General features: G+C 44.4%; 1 protein-coding gene across 1 annotated transcript in view; it reads right to left on the bottom strand.

Moving 5' to 3' along the window:
- The window catches only part of KCNAB3 (potassium voltage-gated channel subfamily A regulatory beta subunit 3), a 119,202-nt gene that overhangs the window by 62,269 nt on the left and 33,765 nt on the right, over nt 1–23,168 (bottom strand). Inside the window, exons 3-4 of the mRNA XM_075346707.1 lie at nt 743–780; nt 533–612 (exon numbers count right to left, since the gene is read on the bottom strand). Of these exons, the coding sequence (XP_075202822.1) occupies nt 533–612; nt 743–780 (118 nt within the window). The remainder of the gene's footprint in view (nt 1–532; nt 613–742; nt 781–23,168) is intronic.

Genomic DNA, 23,168 nt, shown 5'->3' with positions numbered 1-23,168 from the left:
TCTCAGTCAACCCGACACATCCGCGACCCGGATTATAAGCAATCCGCTCAACTCTAGTCAGGACTGATGAGAAATGATTCACATGATCTCTCTCGGTTCTGCTAAATAGCTGTGGTCATGAAAGGAATGGGCTTTTGCACTAAGATTTTTCGAAGCCAGTAGTGGATATTACTGGACCTTTATAGCCTTATGGGGGTATGACCTGTCTTAATGTACATATGCCTGTGCTAATCAAAGTCCATTCTAAGTGGGTCATCCAAGCCTATAAAATTGGTGGCCTAGCCTATTAGAACAGTTGGGGTCCTACTTATGGCACCTCTGCCGATCAGTTCACAGGAGCACCTCTTAATTGTTTGATGCACTGTGCCGTACTTTTAGTAGAGCCTTTACTTGGTATTCGATCTTTGTCCCAGTAACTTGATCACATTTATATGACTGATATAATCTGCTCTAAACTTTAGGGTTCATGGCCTTTTTAAACTGCTCATCAAATATTTCATTTCCTTCCGCCACTCTCTTACTCTCTTCTCACCTGCCGGCCGCGTACACCTCAGCAGTGTCGAACAGATTGATGCCATGTTCGTAAGCAACAGTCATGAGATTTTCTGCTACCTGGTGGGAAAGAAAACAGGCAGGGTCAGCAACCTCAGCCATTGTTCTCCAGCCCCCAACCATATGTCTCACACCTGCCCCATTTCCTCCCGGTGCTGATCTGTTCACCCGCTCCAGCTGCGTTCCTTACCTCATCTGAAATCTGGGATCCAAATGTTACCCAGGTTCCTGCAGATGGAGGGCGAGAAGAAGGGTTAGTGATCATATAGGGACAGCCAATTTTTTAAATATGTATGCAAGATAGCATTCAAGAAATCCTATAACAGCCGACATCGAGCTTTACGTACAGGTCCATTGAATCCCTTCATGATCGGGCAATTTTTTGTTCTTGTGCATTCATTTTTTGTCCTCCTCGTCTCCCAAGAACCGTAACTTTTTTTTTTTGTAACTTTTTTATTGACATAGCCCTATGAGGAGTTTTTCTTTGTGGGGCGGGTTGTACTTTTGAATTACACGATTCTTTTGTGCACTGAATTTTGTGTACTGGATAACTTTTGTTAGACTGGACTGATACAGAGGTACCAAATATCTCCATAACGTGTTTATTGTATTATGTTTCATTTATTTTTTCCTTTCCTTTTTTTCTTTTTTTTATAGATGAAAAGGGTGGTGACTAGAGTTGAGCGCGGTTCGTGGTTCGTGGTTCTCCAGTTCGCGGCTCGAGTGATTTTGGGGCATGTTCTAGATCGAACTAGAACTCGAGCTTTTTGCAAAAGCTCGATAGTTCTAGAAACGTTCGAGAACGGTTCTAGCAGCCAAAAAACAGCTAAATCCTAGCTTGGTTTCTGCTGTAATAGTGTAAGTCACTCTGTGAATCAAACTATTATCACATTTCAGTGTATAGTGTGCGTGAACAGCGCCTTCAGATCACTGCTGTTTCTATAATGGCGATCGCCATTTTTTTTTTTTTTCCTTGTCTTCCTTCCCTAAGCGCGCGCGTCTTGTGGGGCGGGCCAGCATGTCAGCCAATCACAGACACACACACACCTAAGTGGACTTTGAGCCAGAGAAGCAACGGCATGTGTGATAGGATCTGCATGTCACATGTCCCTGCATTATAAAACCGGACATTTTCTTCACGGACGCCATTATCTGCCTTCTGCGTCTTTGGTGTCAGACATCACTGTCGCAGCTCCGTCCTCCTGAGTCCTATAGCCGATACAGCTGTATGCGCTGCATACACAGCGTTAGACAGCTTAGGGAGAGCACATTCTAGCAGTCCTTTTAAGGGCTCAAAGCGGCAGGGTCAGAGTTAAGGTGACAGGTCCTGAAAACAGTGACAGCGTCTGTGTAGCCAAGGTCAGGGATTTCCTCCCTGCATTTCACCATTAGGAGGGAATAGAAAGGCAGGCTTCCATTCCTCTACCCAGAGCCCCACAATCCTGCCACTGTACCCTCCTGTCCTCTGCACACTCCAACTCATTCTAAGTAAGCCATTATACTAGCAAACATTCAGTGTACCTAGTGGCATCCTATACGTGGCTATTGGACTTTGCTATAGTCCCACTAGTGCCAAGACATTTGCAGAGCGCATCTGCCTGCGTTGCACACTCCAACGAATTATAACTAAGCCATTATACTAGCACACACTCAGTGTACCTAGTGGCATCCTATACGTGGCTATTGGACTTTGCTATAGTCCCACTAGTGCAAAGACATTTGCAGCACATCTGCCTGCATTGCACACTCCAAGTTTTTTAAACTAAGCAATTTTACTAGCAAACACTCAGTGTACCTAGTGGCATCCTATACGTGGCTATTGGACTTTGCTATAGTCCCACTAGTGCAAAGACATTTGCAGAGCGCATCTGCCTGCGTTGCACACTCCAACGAATTATAACTAAGCCATTATACTAGCACACACTCAGTGTACCTAGTGGCATCCTATACGTGGCTATTGGACTTTGCTATAGTCCCACTAGTGCAAAGACATTTGCAGCACATCTGCCTGCATTGCACACTCCAAGTTTTTTAAACTAAGCAATTTTACTAGCAAACACTCAGTGTACCTAGTGGCATCCTATACGTGGCTATTGGACTTTGCTATAGTCCCACTAGTGCAAAGACATTTGCAGAGCACGTCTGCCTGCGTTGCACACTACAACTTTTTTAAACTAAGCAATTTTACTAGCAAACACTCAGTGTACCTAGTGGCATCCTATACGTGGCTATTGGACTTTGCTATAGTCCCACTAGTGCCAAGACATTTGCAGAGCGCATCTGCCTGCGTTGCACACTCCAACTAATTATAACTAAGCCATTATACTAGCACACACTCAGTGAACCTAGTGGCATCCTATACGTGGCTATTGGACTTTGCTATAGTCCCACTAGTGCCAAGACATTTGCAGCACGTCTGCCTGCGTTGCACACTCCAACTAATTATAACTAAGCCATTATACTAGCACACACTCAGTGTACCTAGTGGCATCCTATACGTGGCTATTGGACTTTGCTATAGTCCCACTAGTGCCAAGACATTTGCAGCACGTCTGCCTGCGTTGCACACTCCAACTAATTATAACTAAGCCATTATACTAGCACACACTCAGTGTACCTAGTGGCATCCTATACGTGGCTATTGGACTTTGCTATAGTCCCACTAGTGCCAAGACATTTGCAGCACGTCTGCCTGCGTTGCACACTCCAACTAATTATAACTAAGCCATTATACTAGCACACACTCAGTGTACCTAGTGGCATCCTATACGTGGCTATTGGACTTTGCTATAGTCCCACTAGTGCCAAGACATTTGCAGCACGTCTGCCTGCGTTGCACACTCCAACTAATTATAACTAAGCCATTATACTAGCACACACTCAGTGTACCTAGTGGCATCCTATACGTGGCTATTGGACTTTGCTATAGTCCCACTAGTGCCAAGACATTTGCAGCACGTCTGCCTGCGTTGCACACTCCAACTAATTATAACTAAGCCATTATACTAGCACACACTCAGTGTACCTAGTGGCATCCTATACGTGGCTATTGGACTTTGCTATAGTCCCACTAGTGCCAAGACATTTGCAGCACGTCTGCCTGCGTTGCACACTCCAACTAATTATAACTAAGCCATTATACTAGCACACACTCAGTGTACCTAGTGGCATCCTATACGTGGCTATTGGACTTTGCTATAGTCCCACTAGTGCCAAGACATTTGCAGCACGTCTGCCTGCGTTGCACACTCCAACTAATTATAACTAAGCCATTATACTAGCAAACACTCAGTGTACCTAGTGGCATCCTATACGTGGCTATTGGACTTTGCTATAGTCCTACTAGTGCCAAGACATTTGCAGAGCGCATCTGCCTGCGTTGCACACTCCAACTAATTATAACTAAGCCATTATACTAGCACACACTCAGTGTACCTAGTGGCATCCTATACGTGGCTATTGGACTTTGCTATAGTCCCACTAGTGCCAAGACATTTGCAGCACGTCTGCCTGCGTTGCACACTCCAACTAATTATAACTAAGCCATTATACTAGCACACACTCAGTGTACCTAGTGGCATCCTATACGTGGCTATTGGACTTTGCTATAGTCCCACTAGTGCCAAGACATTTGCAGCACGTCTGCCTGCGTTGCACACTCCAACTAATTATAACTAAGCCATTATACTAGCACACACTCAGTGTACCTAGTGGCATCCTATACGTGGCTATTGGACTTTGCTATAGTCCCACTAGTGCCAAGACATTTGCAGCACGTCTGCCTGCGTTGCACACTCCAACTAAATATAACTAAGCCATTATACTAGCACACACTCAGTGTACCTAGTGGCATCCTATACGTGGCTATTGGACTTTGCTATAGTCCCACTAGTGCCAAGACATTTGCAGCACGTCTGCCTGCGTTGCACACTCCAACTAATTATAACTAAGCCATTATACTAGCACACACTCAGTGTACCTAGTGGCATCCTATACGTGGCTATTGGACTTTGCTATAGTCCCACTAGTGCCAAGACATTTGCAGCACGTCTGCCTGCGTTGCACACTCCAACTAATTATAACTAAGCCATTATACTAGCACACACTCAGTGTACCTAGTGGCATCCTATACGTGGCTATTGGACTTTGCTATAGTCCCACTAGTGCCAAGACATTTGCAGCACGTCTGCCTGCGTTGCACACTCCAACTAATTATAACTAAGCCATTATACTAGCACACACTCAGTGTACCTAGTGGCATCCTATACGTGGCTATTGGACTTTGCTATAGTCCCACTAGTGCCAAGACATTTGCAGCACGTCTGCCTGCGTTGCACACTCCAACTAATTATAACTAAGCCATTATACTAGCACACACTCAGTGTACCTAGTGGCATCCTATACGTGGCTATTGGACTTTGCTATAGTCCTACTAGTGCCAAGACATTTGCAGAGCGCATCTGCCTGCGTTGCACACTCCAACTAATTATAACTAAGCCATTATACTAGCACACACTCAGTGAACCTAGTGGCATCCTATACGTGGCTATTGGACTTTGCTATAGTCCCACTAGTGCCAAGACATTTGCAGCACGTCTGCCTGCGTTGCACACTCCAACGAATTATAACTAAGTTACATTGTCAGGGATATTTATTCTTTATTATTCTGCTGTTAATAAAGCTAGACCACCACTGCAATCTTCACCACCTCTCAATTTTTACTACCACATTTTCAGTCCACAATCTTGTCGCAATCAACATGAGTGGCAAAATGACAGATGCTGGTAGAAAGGGGAAGAGGCGTGGTGGAAAAGGCAAAAAAGGTTTTGTCAGTGGGGAAGGTGCCAAAGCTCCATTATCATCTGCTGAAGATAGACCATCTACTAGCAAAAGTAAGATGTCTACTACTTATTGTGGACAATCCGATGTGCTCCCTTTTTTACGGACACGAACAAGAGGAACAAAGGTAGATGATGGGCAAAAAAGGAAAATGCTTGAATGGATCTCAAGTGGTCCAACAAGTGCCCTCTCAGCCACTTCAAGTACTGCATCCAAAAAACACCATTCCTCTGAGTTGTCATCCCAATCACACTTGATTTCTCCCAGCTCTGAAGTCTCCATCAGCCCTGCACAGTATGGTGGAACTGAGATGGCTGAGTCTGCAGAGCTGTTCAGTCACACTATAGCCTGGGAATCAGAGGTCTGCTCCCAAGCTACAGTGAGTACAGAACAGGAAATGGTCTGCAGTGATGCCCAGAACCTTTGTGACTCAGATTCAGGCCGTGAGGACCAAGTTTCTGAGCATAATGTTGACCCTTTGTCACAAACTGTAACACCTGTGGTTATAGACAATGAGGAACATACTGATGAAGATGAGACGCAGATACCCGATTGGGATGACAACTTAAATATTTGGTCAGGGCAAGAAGAGGCTCGGTCTGAGGGGGAGGGGAGTGCGAACACAACAATTGATGATGACGTTCTAGATCCCACCTACTGTCAACCCCCAGTCAGGCACTCGAGGAGGTCAACAGAGGCGGTGGAGGAGGATGCAACCGACGACGAAGTTACCTTGCGCCTTCCTGGACAGAGTCGGAGCACTGGTAGCAAGTCTACAACTGCATCCTCAGCCACCACTCTGCCTATGAGCATTATTCGGGGTGGATCAACAGGTCGCATGGCCTCTAAGCCTTGCCTAGCCTGGGCCTTTTTTCACATCGAAAAAGATCGCCCAACTCATGTGATATGTAACATTTGTCATGATTCTGTTAGTAGAGGTCAAAACCTCAGCAGTTTGACAACTTCTTCCATGAATCGTCACATGAATAAATATCATAAGTCCCGGTGGGAAGCTCACCGTGCTGCAATGCCGGCTAGCGGAGCGAACCATCCACCGCCCGCCCCTTCCAGTGCATCCGCGCGCTCTTCATCTTCTAGGACTGTGGGGACAGCTGTCACACCTGTTTTTCCACGCAAAACTTCCACCACTGTAACCGCAACAGGCAGTTTGCTTGTAAGGTCGTCAGTTGGTTTGGAAGGGGAAACAAGTGAGTGTGTACAGCTCTCTCAGACATCGATAGCACCAACGTTGGATGAAGGCAACATCATGTCTCCGCCTGCACTTTCCTCACAAACCTGCATTTTTCCAGGGACACCCTACTCAACACCGTCTACATACAGCAGCCAGATCTCTGTCCCTCAGATGTGGTCAAATAAAAGGCCACTTCCTCCGACCCATGACAAAGCTAAGAGGTTGACTCTATCCCTCTGTAAGCTGTTGGCTACCGAAATGCTGCCTTTCCGCCTAGTGGACACACAGGATTTTAGAGACCTTATGTCTGTCGCTGTGCCCCAGTACCAGATGCCTAGTCGCCACTACTTCTCTAAGAAAGGTGTGCCCGCGCTACACCAGCATGTCGCACACAACATCACCGCTTCCTTGAGAAACTCTGTGTGTGAACGGGTGCATTTCACCACCGATACTTGGACCAGTAAGCATGGACAGGGACGTTACATGTCGCTGACTGGGCACTGGGTAACTATGGTGATAGATGGTGAAGGGTCTGCTGCACAAGTCTTGCCGTCCCCACGACTTGTGTGTCAATCCTCTGTCTGTCCAAGTTCCGCCACAGCTTCTGCATCCTCCACCTCATCTGGGTCCTCCACCTCCGCCCCAAGCCTGCCTGGTCAGGCCACCAGCGTTCTCACTGCGCAGAAGGAATCACGCACGCCTCATTACTATGCTGGCAGCCGAGCGCAACGGCATCAGGCGGTCTTTAGCTTGACATGTCTTGGTAATAAGAGTCACACAGCTGAGGAGTTGTGGTCAGCTCTGCGGTCCGAGTTTAATAAATGGTTGTCTCCACTCAACCTGCAGCCTGGTAAGGCCGTGTGCGACAATGCTGCAAACCTGGGTGCGGCCCTTCGCCTGGGCAAGGTGACACACGTACCTTGTATGGCTCACGTGTTGAACCTTGTCGTGCAGCAATTTTTAACACACTATCCTAGAGCCTAGATGGCCTTCTGAACAGGGCACGAAAACTGTCTGCTCACTTCCGGCGTTCAAGCGCCGCAGCTGAGCGACTTGCATCGCTACAGAAGTCTTTCGGCCTGCCGGTTCATCGCCTGAAATGCGATGTGGCGACACGCTGGAATTCAACTCTCCACATGTTACAGCGACTGTGGCAGCACCGCAGAGCCCTGGTGCAATACGTCATGACGTATAGCCTGGGCCAACGAGATGCAGAGGTGGGGCAGATCACCCTGATGGAGTGGTCTCAGATCAAGGACCTATGCACCCTTCTGCACAGTTTCGACATGGCGACGAATATGTTTAGCTCTGACAATGCCATTATCAGCATGACGATTCCAGTCATTTACATGCTGGAGCACACGCTAAACACTATTCGGAGTCAGGGGGTGGGACAACATGAAGGGGAGGAACTACAGGAGGATTCATATGTGCAAGGGACAACAACATCACCAAGGTCCAGACGTTCATCATCACCAACGCAGCAGGCATGGGACCATGGGGGACAGAGATCGACAAGGGCGCATGGTAGCAGGCGAAATGTTGAGCAAGGTGCAGGAGAACATGAAGAAATGGAGGACGAACTGTCCATGGACATGGAAGACTCAGCGGATGAGGGAGACCTTGGTCAAATTTCAGTTGAAAGAGGTTGGGGGGAGATGTCAGAGGAAGAAAGAACGGGTAGCACCTCTATGCCACAAACACAGCGTGGACTTGGTCCGCATGGCTGCGCAAGACACATGAGTGCCTTTTTGTTGCACTACCTCCAACATGACAGTCGTATTGTCAAAATTAGAAGTGATGATGACTACTGGATTGCCACACTATTAGATCCCCGGTACAAGTCCAAATTTTGTGACATAATTCCAGCCATAGAAAGGGACGCACGTATGCAGGAGTATCAGCAGAAGCTGTTACTCGATCTTAGCTCGGCTTTTCCACCAAACAACCGTGCAGGTGCAGGGAGGGAATCTCCCAGTTGTAACTTGACAAACATGGGACGGTCTCGTCATCTTCACCAGTCTACCCGTACCAGTAGGACCGTATCTGGTGCCGGTAACAGCAATTTTATGGAATCTTTTCATAATTTTTTTAGACCCTCTTTTGCAAGGCCACCAGAGACAACAAGTCTGACACATACTCAACGGCTGGAGAGGATGATACAGGAGTATCTCCAAATGAACATCGATGCCATGACTGTGCAACTGGAGCCTTGCTCCTTTTGGGCTTCAAACATAGAAAAATGGCCAGAGCTCTCCAGTTACGCCTTGGAGATTTTGTCGTGTCCAGCTGCCAGCGTTGTCTCTGAACGTGTATTCAGTGCTGCTGGGTGTGTGCTGACAGATAAGCGCACGCGTCTGTCCAGTGACAATGTGGACAGACTGACGTTCATCAAAATGAACAAGTCATGGATCCAGAAGTAATTTACTACCCCTGTGTCATCCTGGGGAGAGTAAATGCTTGTGGATTTGGAATGTGCTTGATGCAAATCAAAACATCCTGTTTGCAACTAGGGCCCAAGTGCTGCCACTGATGGGGTGGGTGTCTGTGTGGCCCAATTTTTGGAAAAAAGGGAGACTCCGCTTGGAGTAACCCTTGCTTACATTGTTTTTAAAAGAAGCCAAGATGAACAAGTCATGGGTCAGCAAAGACTTTGCTACCTACCCCGGTGTCATCCTGGGGACGGTTAATTATGGGGTATTTTTTAATGTGATTGATGCAAATGTAGCTGTGAAGTGTACAACTAGGGCCCAAGTGCTGCCACTGATGGGGTGGGTGTCTGTGTGGCCCAATTTTTGGAAAAAAGGGAGACTCCGCTTGGAGTAACCCTTGCTTACATTGTTTTTAAAAGAAGCCAAGATGAACAAGTCATGGGTCAGCAAAGACTTTGCTACCTACCCCGGTGTCATCCTGGGGACGGTTAATTATGGGGTATTTTTGAATGTGATTGATGCAAATGTAGCTGTGAAGTGTACAACTAGGGCCCAACTGCTGCCACTGATGGGGTGGGTGTCTGTGTGGCCCAATTTTTGGAAAAAAAGGGAGACTCCGCTTGGAGTAACCCTTGCTTGATGTGTTTTTAAAAGAAGCCAAGATGAACAAAGCTGGGATCAGGAAAGACTTTGCTACCTACCCCGGTGTCATCCTGGGGACGGATAAGAATGGCGTATTTTTGAATGTGCTTGATGCAAATCAAAACATCCTGTTTGCAACTAGGGCCCAAGTGCTGCCACTGATGGGGTGGGTGTCTGTGTGGCCCAATTTTTGGAAAAAAGGGAGACTCCGCTTGGAGTAACCCTTGCTTGATGTGTTTTTAAAAGAAGCCAAGATGAACAGAGCTGGGATCAGGAAAGACTTTGCTACCTACCCCGGTGTCATCCTGGGGACGGATAAGAATGGCGTATTTTTGAATGTGCTTGATGCAAATCAAAACATCCTGTTTGCAACTAGGGCCCAAGTGCTGCCACTGATGGGGTGGGTGTCTGTGTGGCCCAATTTTTGGAAAAAAGGGAGACTCCGCTTGGAGTAACCCTTGCTTGATGTGTTTTTAAAAGAAGCCAAGATGAACAGAGCTGGGATCAGGAAAGACTTTGCTACCTACCCCGGTGTCATCCTGGGGACGGATAAGAATGGCGTATTTTTGAATGTGCTTGATGCAAATCAAAACATCCTGTTTGAAACTAGGGCCCAAGTGCTGCCACTGATGGGGTGGGTGTCTGTGTGGCCCAATTTTTGGAAAAAAAGGGAGACTCCGCTTGGAGTAACCCTTGCTTGATGTGTTTTTAAAAGAAGCCAAGATGAACAGAGCTGGGATCAGCAAAGACTTTGCTACCTACCCCGGTGTCATCCTGGGGACGGATAAGAATGGCGTATTTTTGAATGTGCTTGATGCAAATCAAAACATCCTGTTTGCAACTAGGGCCCAAGTGCTGCCACTGATGGGGTGGGTGTCTGTGTGGCCCAATTTTTGGAAAAAAAGGGAGACTCCGCTTGGAGTAACCCTTGCTTGATGTGTTTTTAAAAGAAGCCAAGATGAACAGAGCTGGGATCAGGAAAGACTTTGCTACCTACCCCGGTGTCATCCTGGGGACGGATAAGAATGGCGTATTTTTGAATGTGCTTGATGCAAATCAAAACATCCTGTTTGCAACTAGGGCCCAAGTGCTGCCACTGAATGGGTGGGTGTCTGTGTGGCCCAATTTTTGGAAAAAAGGGAGACTCCGCTTGGAGTAACCCTTGCTTACATTGTTTTTAAAAGAAGCCAAGATGAACAAGTCATGGGTCAGCAAAGACTTTGCTACCTACCCCGGTGTCATCCTGGGGATGGATAAGAATGGCGTATTTTTGAATGTGCTTGATGCAAATGTAGCTGTGAAGTGTACAACTGGGGCACAACTGCTGCCACTGAAGGGGTGGGTGTGTGTGTGGCCCAATTTTTGGAAAAAATGGAGACTCCGCTTGGAGTCACCTTGCGGTGTTTTACATGATTTTAGAAGGGCGTGCCATGCCTATATCTGTGTGTCCTTCTCTTTTTCCTTGTCCAGCTGTTTTGTTTTCGCATGAGTATATGTCCTTGTCACTTTCCAATGTGTTTGAGTTGTTTGTCACCTTTAGGACACCTTTGAGGGTGTTTTCTAGGTGTTTTTCTGTGTTTGTGATTGCCTGCCATTGTTTCCTATGCAGTTCGAGTTCGGTTCGTCGAACGTTCGACGAACCGAACTCGAACGGGAGGTCCGTTCGGCGAACCAACCTCGAGCCGAACCGCGACCGGTTCGCTCATCTCTAGTGGTGACTCAACTTTTTATATTTCTTTAATTTTTTTTTATATTTCTTAAACTTTTTTTTGTGCTTTTCACTTACAGATTATTTTATATAACCGGCATCAGTCGTTTCTGGAACAATTTCAGCTCCTGAGCCCCTTCCACATGTGGTCATCCCAGTGTGGATGTTCAGGTGCACAAATGGGTTGCATCAGCATTTTGTCATCTTTGGTCATTTTGGGTATGAAAGTAGACAGCAATTGAAAATGTTTGATGTTCTTTCAGGGTGAGTCTACAAGCAGAGAAGTGTATCACGCTAGGTATGGTGAAGTACCAAGCGAAAGGGAAGGAAAACCCTGCGTCTAGGGAAAGAAAAGATGGTGACACCTGACCAAACTTACTGCTGGTCCCTGGGGTCCATCACCACCCTAGATGGGTTTCGCATCTATGCACAGAGCCGGATACCTGACCATAGGTATCCCTAATGCTGGTCCATGAATAGGGATCGGATGGGATGAGCTCTTCGTCAACCCCATTTAACACTATAGATGCAAAAGGGGGAAAAATGCATGAACTACTTATCTACAGATGACAAAGGTAGAGGTTCAGCAAAGTTTTCAGCAACGATACTACAGATGAGTACAAGCCACCTGCTTGCAACCAAGGCTTGAATGAACTGAAAATATCACCAGCTCCAGTCCATGGAAGGAAGGGGTATTTAAGCACCAAGATAATGCTGATGATCAGCAGCTGGGTGGAAGGCGAGCTCCTGCTGGGTCCAAAAGGGAAAGATGAATCCGGCAGGAAAACTACCTATAACAATGAATACTGACAGCAGGGACAATGGAAAGTCAGGGAGCATGCTGCACAGCTAAACGCTGTGACATTCTATTGCCAGAAACCACATGGCTGTCTGTCACCCGTGACACAGTGGCTGCAGTTGCTTTCGGATCTTGTTGCCTGAGTACGGCTCCATGGCCTCTGTGCCACAAAAGAAGACTTTAATGAACAATGGGGAACCTAATATGGGGTTACGGTTCATACTAAGAATAGAGAGCTCTGCCGCTTTCCTATAACACCGATCACTCCCTCATCAGTAATTTTGCAGTTCTCAGATCAGTTGGACCGACAATGAGTGCTTAATGATTAAAGATGAGCAAATCAGTTTTGAGGCAAATAAAATGTGTCTCAAACTTTACAAAAAAAAATTGAATTTGTCCTGATTAGGAATTTAATTTGGATGGTTTCCAAGAAATGCAGCAAAATAGAAACTGCCTACCATTTTGCTCAATTTCAAAGGACTGAGAAAAGGTCTAAAAAATATAACTACTCATCCAGTCCTCATCTGTCTGGTATTTCAGCCACACTTGGGTCAGGTCATCGTCTTCTGGCTGGTAACTGATGTGGTCTCCTTAAGGGCATCTTCGGCTCCTCATCCCCTACTATACCTTGATGTTTTTGGATCTTGTCTACTCCGGAGCGGAAGGAGGCACAGAAGGGGTATCAGTGAATGGTTAGCCAAAGAAATCCGAACTTGGGCAGGGTTGTGGCAAATAATGTATTTTGTCTTCCAGATTAGGGTCACACTTGGTGGAGAATGCGGGCGCAATTTACACTATCTTTTTATTGATCGAGTTGAAAGCCTCTGCGACATTTATGCCAACTACCGCTACATTAATGGTGACAAAAGCTTAATATGAAAGAAGCAACATTTACACACAAACTGAAAAAAGCTCACGTCTGATGAGGAGAATGAAATGTAACACGAGAAGGCAGATTTATGACTAGCCAAAGCAAGATACATAAAGGCGCCGTTAGCCCTTCCATTATGGGTTCTTGCAATTTTCTTATCTTGCAAAAGCCGGCTATAGATGAGGTTTACAATACAGTATATCCAAGAGAAAGAAAAGCCGGAGCAGCCGGAATAGGAGTGCGAGGAGAAATGGTAAATTATTCTCAATGTTACAGTTTTGCCTTTTCATAGTAAATGAACCAATATTGTTTGCGGATGAGGGGGGGGCTCCCTGCCGAGAAACTCATCCATCATCCATCGGGGTCTACTGAGCCACTATGCTAATGCTTGATGTTAAAAATCTACTAGTCAGCAAAAGAGAAATAATGAAGCTTTATGGAGCAGGGTTCTTTAGTCCTCAGGCGTTAATGTTTATTCCCGGGTGGAATATTATCGTAAAGAGAAAGTAGGATAATAGATATGTCAGTACAAAGACCCTTGTAATAGGGTATTATTATTAGAATTAGTTTTATTTTTTTTATAACCATTGTACCATCATGAAGGATGCATTTGCCGTGTGGTTTATGTATTGTTGGAGGAGAGGGTAGACTCAACTACATTACACAGTTGAAATCAAAGTTTCCATCCTCGCTCTATAAAGACACATCTGCAGGTTTTTCCCTCCACTCTCCATAAAGACACATCTGCAGGTTTTTCCCTCTGCTCTCTATAAAGATACATCTGCAGGTTTTTCCCTCTGCTCTCTATATAGACACATCTGCAGGTTTTTCCCCTCCACTCTCAATTAAGACACATCTGCAAGTTTTTCCCTCTGCTCTCTATACAGACACATCTGCAGGTTTTTCCCTCTGCTCTCTATACAGACACATCTGCAGGTTTTTCCTTCTGCTCTCTATAAAGACACATATGCAGGTTTTTCCCTCCGCTCTCCATAAAGACACATCTGCAGGTTTTTCCCTCTGCTCTCTATACAGACACATCTGCAGATTTTCCCTCTGCTCTCTATATAGACACATTTGCAGGTTTTTCCCTCCGCTCTCTATACAGACACATCTGCAGGTTTTTCCCTCCGCTCTCTATACAGACACATCTGCAGATTTTCCCTCTGCTCTCTATATAGACACATCTGCAGGTTTTTCCCACCGCTCTCTATACAGACACATCTGCAGGTTTTTCCCTCTGCTCTCTATAAAGAGACATCTGGAGATTTTTCCCTCTGCTCTCTATACAGACACATTTGCAGGTTTTTCTTTTGCTCTCTATGAAGACACATCTGCAGGTTTTTCCCTCCACTCTCTATACAGACACATCTGCAGGTTTTTCCCTCTGCTCTCTATAAAGACACATCTGCAGGTTTTTTCTTCTGCTCTCTATAAGGACACATCTGCAGGTTTTTCTCACAATCTGACATGAAATCAGAATAAAACTTTCCTGTTTTTAGTCAATTAATGACTAAAATTATTTATATTTGCCAAATGCCAGAATAATAAGAGTGAGAATGTTCTAAGACATTTTTTTACTTTCTGCAAAGTCAAAAGCTTACCTCCATGTCATTAGTATTTGGTAGCATTGCCCTTACACTGTGTGACTTGGGTGAAACGTTTTTGATATCCTTCCACAAGTTTCTCACAATAGTTGGTGGAATTTGGGCCGAATCCTCCTGACAGAACTGGTGTGACTGAGCCATATTTGTAGGTCGCCTCTCGCATCGGCCTTTTCAGTTTTCCCATACATTTTCAATAGTATTGAGATCAGGGCTTTGTGATGGCCACTCCAAACCATTGACATTGTAATCCTTAAGCCACTTTGTAACCAGTTTGGCAGTATCCTTTGGGTCATTGTCCATTTGGAAGACCCATTTCCACCAAAACTTTAAGTTCCTGGCTGATGTCTTGAGATGTTCTTCAGAATTGCCACATAATCTTCTATCCTCATGATGCCATCTATTTTGTGAAGTCACCAGTCCCTCCTGCAGCAAAACAACTCCAAAACATGATGCTGCCGCCCCTGTGTTTCACAATTGGGATGATGATCTGAGGCTTCAAAGCTTCTCCCTTCTTTCTCCAACCATAACGATGGTCATTATGGCCAAACAGTTCACTATTATTTTCATCAGACCACAGGACATGTCTTCAAAAAGTAAGGTCTTTGTTCCTGTGTGCATTTTCAAACATTAATCTATCTTTTTTTATGTTTCTTTTGGAGTAATGGCTTCTTCCCGGCAGTGTAATAAATATAATGGATAACTCAGGAGTCTATTTGCGTGGAGCAAAGACACAACTGGACCCGGTTTAGAGGTGATAAAGTTTGTATTGTGACACATGGGGATTAGCAAACAAGTGCAGAGAAAAAACAATCAAGTCCATAAACACAGTGAAAATATCAAATGAAGCCTTAAAGGAAAGTCTCTTGAAAACCTCACACGATAATGTGATTTAGCAATGCAGTCTTTGAAGCTCCGTAAGGAAGTCTCTGAAATTCCAAAACGAGATGCAGAGCAGTATACAATATTCAGATGCAGAGCAGTTTCTAGTGTCCAGAACAGTCCCGTGCTCTGCTACTGCATCAATTCAAAGGTGGAAGCAGCAGAGCAGTTAATTAAACAAGCCAGCTTACGTGTCAGCAAGGCAGGTCAGGCAAGAGCCGCAGCAGGGCCTAGGCATCAGCAGCTGGAGGCAGCAGGTGAGCAGAAGGTGGCAGAACCTCCGAAGAGCAGCAACAGGAGTTTCACACAGGATTTGCTGGAGTAAAGGGGGTGTTACACGCAGCGATATCACTTGCGATATCGCTGGTGTAGGCACCCGCCTCCGTCGTTTGTGCGTCACGGGCAAATCGCTGCCCGTGGCACACAAAATCGTTTGGAGCCGTCACACGGACTTACCTCCCTAGCAACATCGCTGTTGCCGGCGAACCACCTCCTTTCTAAGGAGGCGGTTCGTGCGGCGTCAAAGCGGCGTCACTAAGCGGCCGCCCAGTAGAAGCGGAGGGGCGGAGATGAACGGGATGTAACATCCCGCCCACCTCCTTCCTTCCTCATTGCCGGTGGCCGCAGGTAAGCTGTAGTTCATCATTCCCGGGGTGTCATACGTAGCGATGTGTGCTGCCTCGGGAACGACGAACAACCTGCGTGCTCAAGAATCAACGATTTTTTGAAAAGGAACGACGTGTCAACGATGGACGATAAGGTGAGTATTTTCCATCGGTCACTCCTTGCTGTCACACGCAACGACGTCGTTAACGATGGCGGATGTGCGTCACGGAATCCGTGACCCCGGCGATATATCGTTACGTCGTTGCGTGTAATGGGGCCTTAACTTGAGATACCACTTGGAGTAGGAATACTCAAGCAGAGGACTGGAGGCTGAACTGGGGTTTATAAAGGCAGGAGGAATACAAATCACATGGAGAGGAATGAAGCAGGGGATGCCATCTTGGAAGAGGGCAAAAAAAAGTCCAAAAGGTAATCAGAATAACTGGAGACTTGACAGGCAGAGCGGCCTTTCAGCCCATCTTGATACAGTACTTGTTTCTCTGTGGATAATGATACAATCTTACCAGATTCCCCCAGCATCTTCACAAGGTCTTTTGCTTTTATTCTTGGATTGATATGCACATATCTGACTAAAGCACATTCATCTCTGGTACACAGAACCCATCTACTTCCTGAGCTGGCTGGACATTTCCATCTTGTTTGTACTTGTGTATAATTATTTGTACAGATGAACGGGGCACCTTCAAGTATCTGGAAATTGCACTCAAGGATGAACCAGACTTGTACAAGTCCACAATTCTCTTCCTGAGATCTTGGCTGATTTCTTTTGACTTTCCCATGAGGCTACACAAAGAAGCCGTGTGTTTCAGGTGTGCATTACAATACATCCACGGGTGTGTCTCTAACTAATGTTGCCAATAAGCCTATCTGAAGCTTCTAAAGACATGGCATCATCATATGGGCTGTCCCATATTGTTTAAAGGCACAGTACTCTTAAGGGTGCTTTACACGCTGCGACATCGCTAGCGATTGCTAGCGATGTCGCTAGCGTTAGCAACCGCCCCCGTCGTTGGTGCGATATGTGGTGATCGCTGCCGTAGCGAACATTATCGCTACAGCAGCGTCACACGCACTTACCTGTTCTGCGATGTCGCTGTGACCAGCGAACAATCCCTCCTTCAAGGGGGAGGTGCGTTCGGCGTCACAGCGACTTCACAAAACAGCCATCCAATAGCAGAGGAGGGGCGGAGATGAGCGGCCGGAACATGTCGCCCACCTACTTCCTTCCTCATTGCCGGTGGATGGAGGTAAGGAGATGATCGTCGCTCCTGCGGTGTCACTGTATGGAGCTGTAGGAACGAGGAACTACGTCGCTACGTATGAAACAACGATTTTTGGTAAATGAACGACCTCTCATATACCAACGATTTTTGTCTCTTTTGCAATCGTTTAAGGTTGCTCCAGCCTGTCACACGCTGCGATGTCGCTAACGGCGCCGGATGTGCGTCACAAACACCGTGACCCCGACGATATATCGTTAGCGATGTCGCAGCGTGTGAATGGCCCTTTAGAGTATGTAAAATTTTGACTTTTTAGCAAGAAATAAAAATGCCTTAAAACATTTTCTCTCTCTCATTATTCCGGCATTTGTCAAATATAAATAATTTTGGTTCCTAATTGACCTAAAATGGGAAAGGTTTATTCTGATTTCTTATCAGATAGTGAGAAAAACCTGCAGATGTGTTTTTATACAGAGTGGAGGGAAAAACCTGCAGATGTGTTTTTATACAGAGTGGAGGGAAAAACCTGCAGATGTGTTTTTATACAGAGTGGAGGGAAAAACCTGCAGATGTGTTTTTATAGAGAGGAGGAAAAACTTGCAGATGTGTTTTTATAGATAATATATGTAAACGTCTGGTTTCAACTGTAGGTGGCCATTAGTAATGAGTGAGCACTACCGTGCTCGGGTGCTCGATATTTGTAATGAGCAGTTGGATGTTCGGATAGGCTCGACTTGTGCACCGAATCTTCCAGAAAAAAAACTTGCGTTCCTTATTGACTTTCATTACACAGGGTGGGCCATAAGTATGGATACACCCTGATAAAATGGAAGTGGTTGCTGATATCACCTTACCGTTTGTGGAATATTAGTACATGGGAGGGGCCGAACATTTGAGGTCGGGTGACGCCCATGGCGGCCATCTGCAAAGCCACCATTTTTAATTCAACTTTACTTTTTTCAATGGGAAGGGGGTCATGTGACACATCAAACACATAGAGAATTGCACAAGAAAAAACAATAATGTGCTCATTTTTAGGGTAGCTTTATTCATTATCGAGTTATTGACACGTTTGTGACATGGACAAACGACAGTAACCCACTAAAGGATGTGCTCAAAGTGCTGTCAATTGTGTTGACTTGTCAACGCAATTCTCTTCTCCCACTCTTGACACACCGAGAGAAATACCGCAAAAGAAATGCTACCACAGGCCTCCTGTATCCGTTGTTTCAGGTTCCCACATCCTGGATCTGCGGTATTGCTCTTGGTGTGTCAAGAGTGGGAGAAGAGAATGGCGTTGACAATTCAATACCTCCGAGTTTCACAGTCCATGTACTGACTCTATCCCTGTGTCTCTTTTCTTTCTTACCCTTTTATCCATTTTCTACTCCTCATTTATGCTCCATTGCTCTTTTCCTCTTTTTTTCTTATTTTTTTTCTATTATTTTTTAGTTTTATTTTTAAGTTTTTCATATTCATTTTTTTCATTTGTATTTGTTTTTCTTTTTCTTTATTATTTAATATATTATTATTATTATTATTGTCTTTGATTAACTTTTATTATCATTTCTTTTTATTTCTTATTTATGTATTTATTTACATATTTATTTTTACTTTTATTTGTTGATATTTTAATTTTAATTTTAAATATATTCTATTTTTATTTTTATCCTTGTAGTTTTTCCCCTTCTTTTCACTACTCCGAAGACCAATATACTGCTGCTATCACTTAGGCCGACTTTATACATCCGAGTTTCACAGTCCATGTACTGTACAGACTCTGTCCCTGTCTCTCTCTTTTCTTCTTACCTTTTTATCCATTTTTCACTCCTAATTTATGCTCTAGCGCTCTTTTCCTCTTTATTCTTACTTTTTCTATTTTTTTTCTATTATTTTTTAAGTTTTACGTTTTTGTTTTTCATATTTAGTCTTTATTATTATTTTTATTATTATTATTATTATTACTGTTGTTATTGTTATTATTTTTATCTTTTTATGTTTTATTACCTTATCATTTATTTTTTTTTCTTATTTATGTATTTATTTTAACTTTTTTTTTTTCTATTTTAATTTTAAATGTATTCTAATTTTATTTTTATCCTTATAGTTTTTTCCCTTCTTTTCACTACTCCGAAGAACAAACACACTACTGCTATCACTTAGGTCGACGTTATACCTCCGACTTTCACAGTCCATGTACAGATTGTGATTTCCGGACTCATGACCCCAACTCAACGCCTTCAAATATGGCTATGTGGAGTGAGATATTTAGAGAAAAAATGTATTCCATACTTGATCATTTTTAATAGTACATTTACTTATGATTAAAGTAGTTGTCCACCTTGAAGGAAGACATTTTATTTTTCTTACATAAATATTTGTATTTTTAACTAAAAATAATTTTTATAGTTGGATTTCATTAAAAATGTGGCACGGTTTTGCTTCTTCAGTCTCTTGGTTGCAGAATGCGTTAACTGATAATCTCTTAATAAGATTGTTCTGACGGTGCAATGGGGGAGCTTCTAAAAGTTACATTTTTTAAACTTAAAGGGAACCTGTCACCACTTTTTTGGACTATAAGCTGCGGCCACCACCACCGGGCTCTTATATACAGTATTCTAACATGCTGTATATAAGAGCCCAGGCCGCTGTGACAACATAAAAAACACTTTATAATACTTACCTAACGGTCGCTCTGCCATGGATGAGGGCCTAATGGGCGCACCGTTCTCCAGTGCCGGCGCCTCCTCTTTCAGCCATCTTCGGCTTCTTTCTGAAGCCTGGGTGCATGACGCGTCTGTCATACACACTCCCCGGTCCTGCGCAGGCGCACTACAATACTTTCATCTGCCCTGCTCAGGTGCCCTGCACCTGAATGCCGGTGAGTGTGGATGACGTAGTACACGTCATGCACCGCGGCTAGAGAAGAAGAACAAAGATGGTCGAAAGAGGCGGCTCCGGTACCGGACAATGGAGACGCCCATTAGGCCCTCATCCACCGCAGCGCGACCGTTAGGTAAGTATTAAAAAGTGTTTTTCATGTTGTCACAGTGGCCTGGGCTCTTATATACAGCGTGTTAGAATACTGTATAAGAGCCCGGTGGTGGTGGCCGCAGCTTATAGTCCAAAAAAGTGGTGACAGGTTCCCTTTAAGAACTACTTGGGTGCCTCAGACTTTTTGATATTCTTAAGCCAGAAAACTGGCCTAAACACTTTGAGGTATCAGCCCCAAAGAGCCTGGAATAGCAAAATGGTATAATTTTTAAAAAAAATGAATTTCAGCTTCAAAAATGTGCATTAAAAAAAAATAAAAATAATAAAGAATAAAAAATTCCACCAAAAGTGGACAGCCCTTTTTAAGACAAAGAAAACAGGGAATGAGTCTTAAGTGGAAATTAATGTGAACATCATAACAGGGTACTCAGTCACTAGGACCTGCTCCTATTGGGTTAGTGCTAGCGATAATCGAGCACTACCATACTCAGGTGGTCAGTACTTGTAACAAGCAGTTGGACTCTCGGAAGACCTTGACTTGTGTACCGAGTGTAATCGAAGTCAATAGAGAACTCAAGAATTTTTCACCAAGATCTTCTAGAAAAATGCTTGAGTTCCCCATTGACTTTCTTTATACGGTACTTGGTACGCGAGTTGAGAGTAACCATTTGCTCATTATGAGTACTAACACCTGAGTATGGTAGTTCTAGCTCCTCACTAGTTATAGCATGTTGCATCATTGTGGATGTGGCGATAACAAACATGCACTTTTATTGTTTACTTTAGATTATATATAAAACAGCATTTTTAGTGGCCACACATTTTTTTAATGCCTTATTTTGATTTTTTTTTACATTTTTACAAACTCTTTTCTTCCAAATTGGCCACATACAGTAGCATTATTTTACAATTTGCACCAAATAGTAATTCTGACCAATATTTTGCAGTTATGTTCCTCATCCTGGTTTCTGTCATGTAGTAATTTTGCCCATCCTGGTCTCATTCATATAGTAATGTCCCTATCCTGGTCCCTATCTTGTAGTAATATCACTATCTTGGCCCCCTTGTTGTACTAATGCACCTATCTTGGTCCCTACTTGTAGTAATGTCTCCATCTGTGTCCCCTTCTGGTAGCAATATATCCAACCTTGTCCCCTTCTTATACTAATGGGACCATCCTGGTCTTCATCTTGCAGTAATGTGCCCATCCTGGTCCCCATCTTGCAATAATGTCCCCATCCTGGTCCCTATATTGTAGTAATGTCCCCATCCTGGTCCGTATCTTGTAGTTATATCCCCATATCGGTTCCCTCTTGAAGTAATATTCCCATTCTGGTCCCCTTCTTGTGGTAATGTTCCCATCCTTGTCTCCTTCTTGTAATAATGTACCCATTCTTGTCCCATTTCTTCTCATAATGTCCCCATAATAGTTCTCTTCTTGTAGTAATGTCCTCATTACTGCCCGTATTGTAGTAATGTCTTCATCCTGGTCTCCATCTTGTTGAATGCCCCCATGCAGGCCCTCATCTTGTAGTAACATCCCCCAACCAGGTCTCATCTTGTAGTAATGTCTCCATCCTTGTCCCCATATTTTAGTAATGTCCCCATCCTGGTCCTCATCTTGCAGTAATGCCCCATACTGGTCTATTTCTTGTCATAATGTCCCCATCCTAGTTCCCTTTTTTTAGTAATGTCCTCATTATTACCCATCTTGTAGTAACGTCCCCCATCCTTGTCCCCTTCTTGTAGTAATGTCCCCATTCTGGTCCTCCTCTTTTAGTAATGTCCTCATCCTGGTGCCCATCTATTAGTAATGTCTCTATTTTGTTCCCCTTCTTGCAGTAATATCCCCCATCCTGATCCTCATCTTGTAGTAATATCCTCATCCTGGTCTTCATCTTGTAGTAAAGTCCCCATCTTTGCCCATATTGTCATAATGTCCCCATCCTGGTCCCCATGTTGTAGTAATGCCCAATCCTGGTCCCCATCTTGTATTAATGTGACCCATCCTGGTCCCCTTGTAGTAATGTCACCTCATCCTTGTCCCTATTCTGCACTAATGCCTCATCCTGGTCCTCATCTTGTAGTAATGTCCCTCATCCTGGTCCACTTTTTGTAGTAATGTCCCCATCCTGGTCTCTTACTTGTAATAATGTCACCATCCTGGTCCTCATCTTGCAGTAATATCCCCATCCTGGTTCTTATCTTTCAGTAATGTCCCCATCCTGGTTGTCAGCTTGTAGTAATGCTTTATCCTGGTCCTCATCTTGAAGTAATGTCATCCATCCTGGTTCCCTTCTTATAGTAATGTCCATTTCATGGTCCTCATTTTGTAGTAATATCCCCATTCTTACCCATATTGTAATAATGTCCCTATCCTGGTCCCCTTCCTGCAGTAATGCCCTATCTTGGTCCTCAACTTGTAGTAATATGCCCCATCCTGTTCCCGATCTTATATTAATACTCCATCCTGGTCCCCATCTTGTAGTAATGTCCTTATCTTGTAGTAATGTCATCATCCTGGTACTCATTTTTTTGTAATGCCCCCATCCTGATCCTCATCTTTTTGTAATACCCCATCCTGGTTGCCATCGTATAGTAATGTGCCCCATATTGATCCCCATCTTGCAGTAATGTCCCATTCTGGTCCTCATCTTGAAGTATTGTCCCCCCATCCTGATTCCCATCTTGTTGTAATGTCCCCCATCCTGGTCCCCATGCTGTAGTAATGTCCACATCCTGGTCTCTTTCTTGTAGTAATGTCCCCATCCTGGTCCTCATCTTTCATTAATATACCCATCTTGGT

Source organism: Anomaloglossus baeobatrachus, chromosome 4, assembly GCF_048569485.1.
Source record: "Anomaloglossus baeobatrachus isolate aAnoBae1 chromosome 4, aAnoBae1.hap1, whole genome shotgun sequence".
Classification (NCBI taxonomy): Eukaryota; Metazoa; Chordata; class Amphibia; order Anura; family Aromobatidae; genus Anomaloglossus; species Anomaloglossus baeobatrachus.
This window is presented reverse-complemented; position numbering and strand designations above follow the sequence as displayed.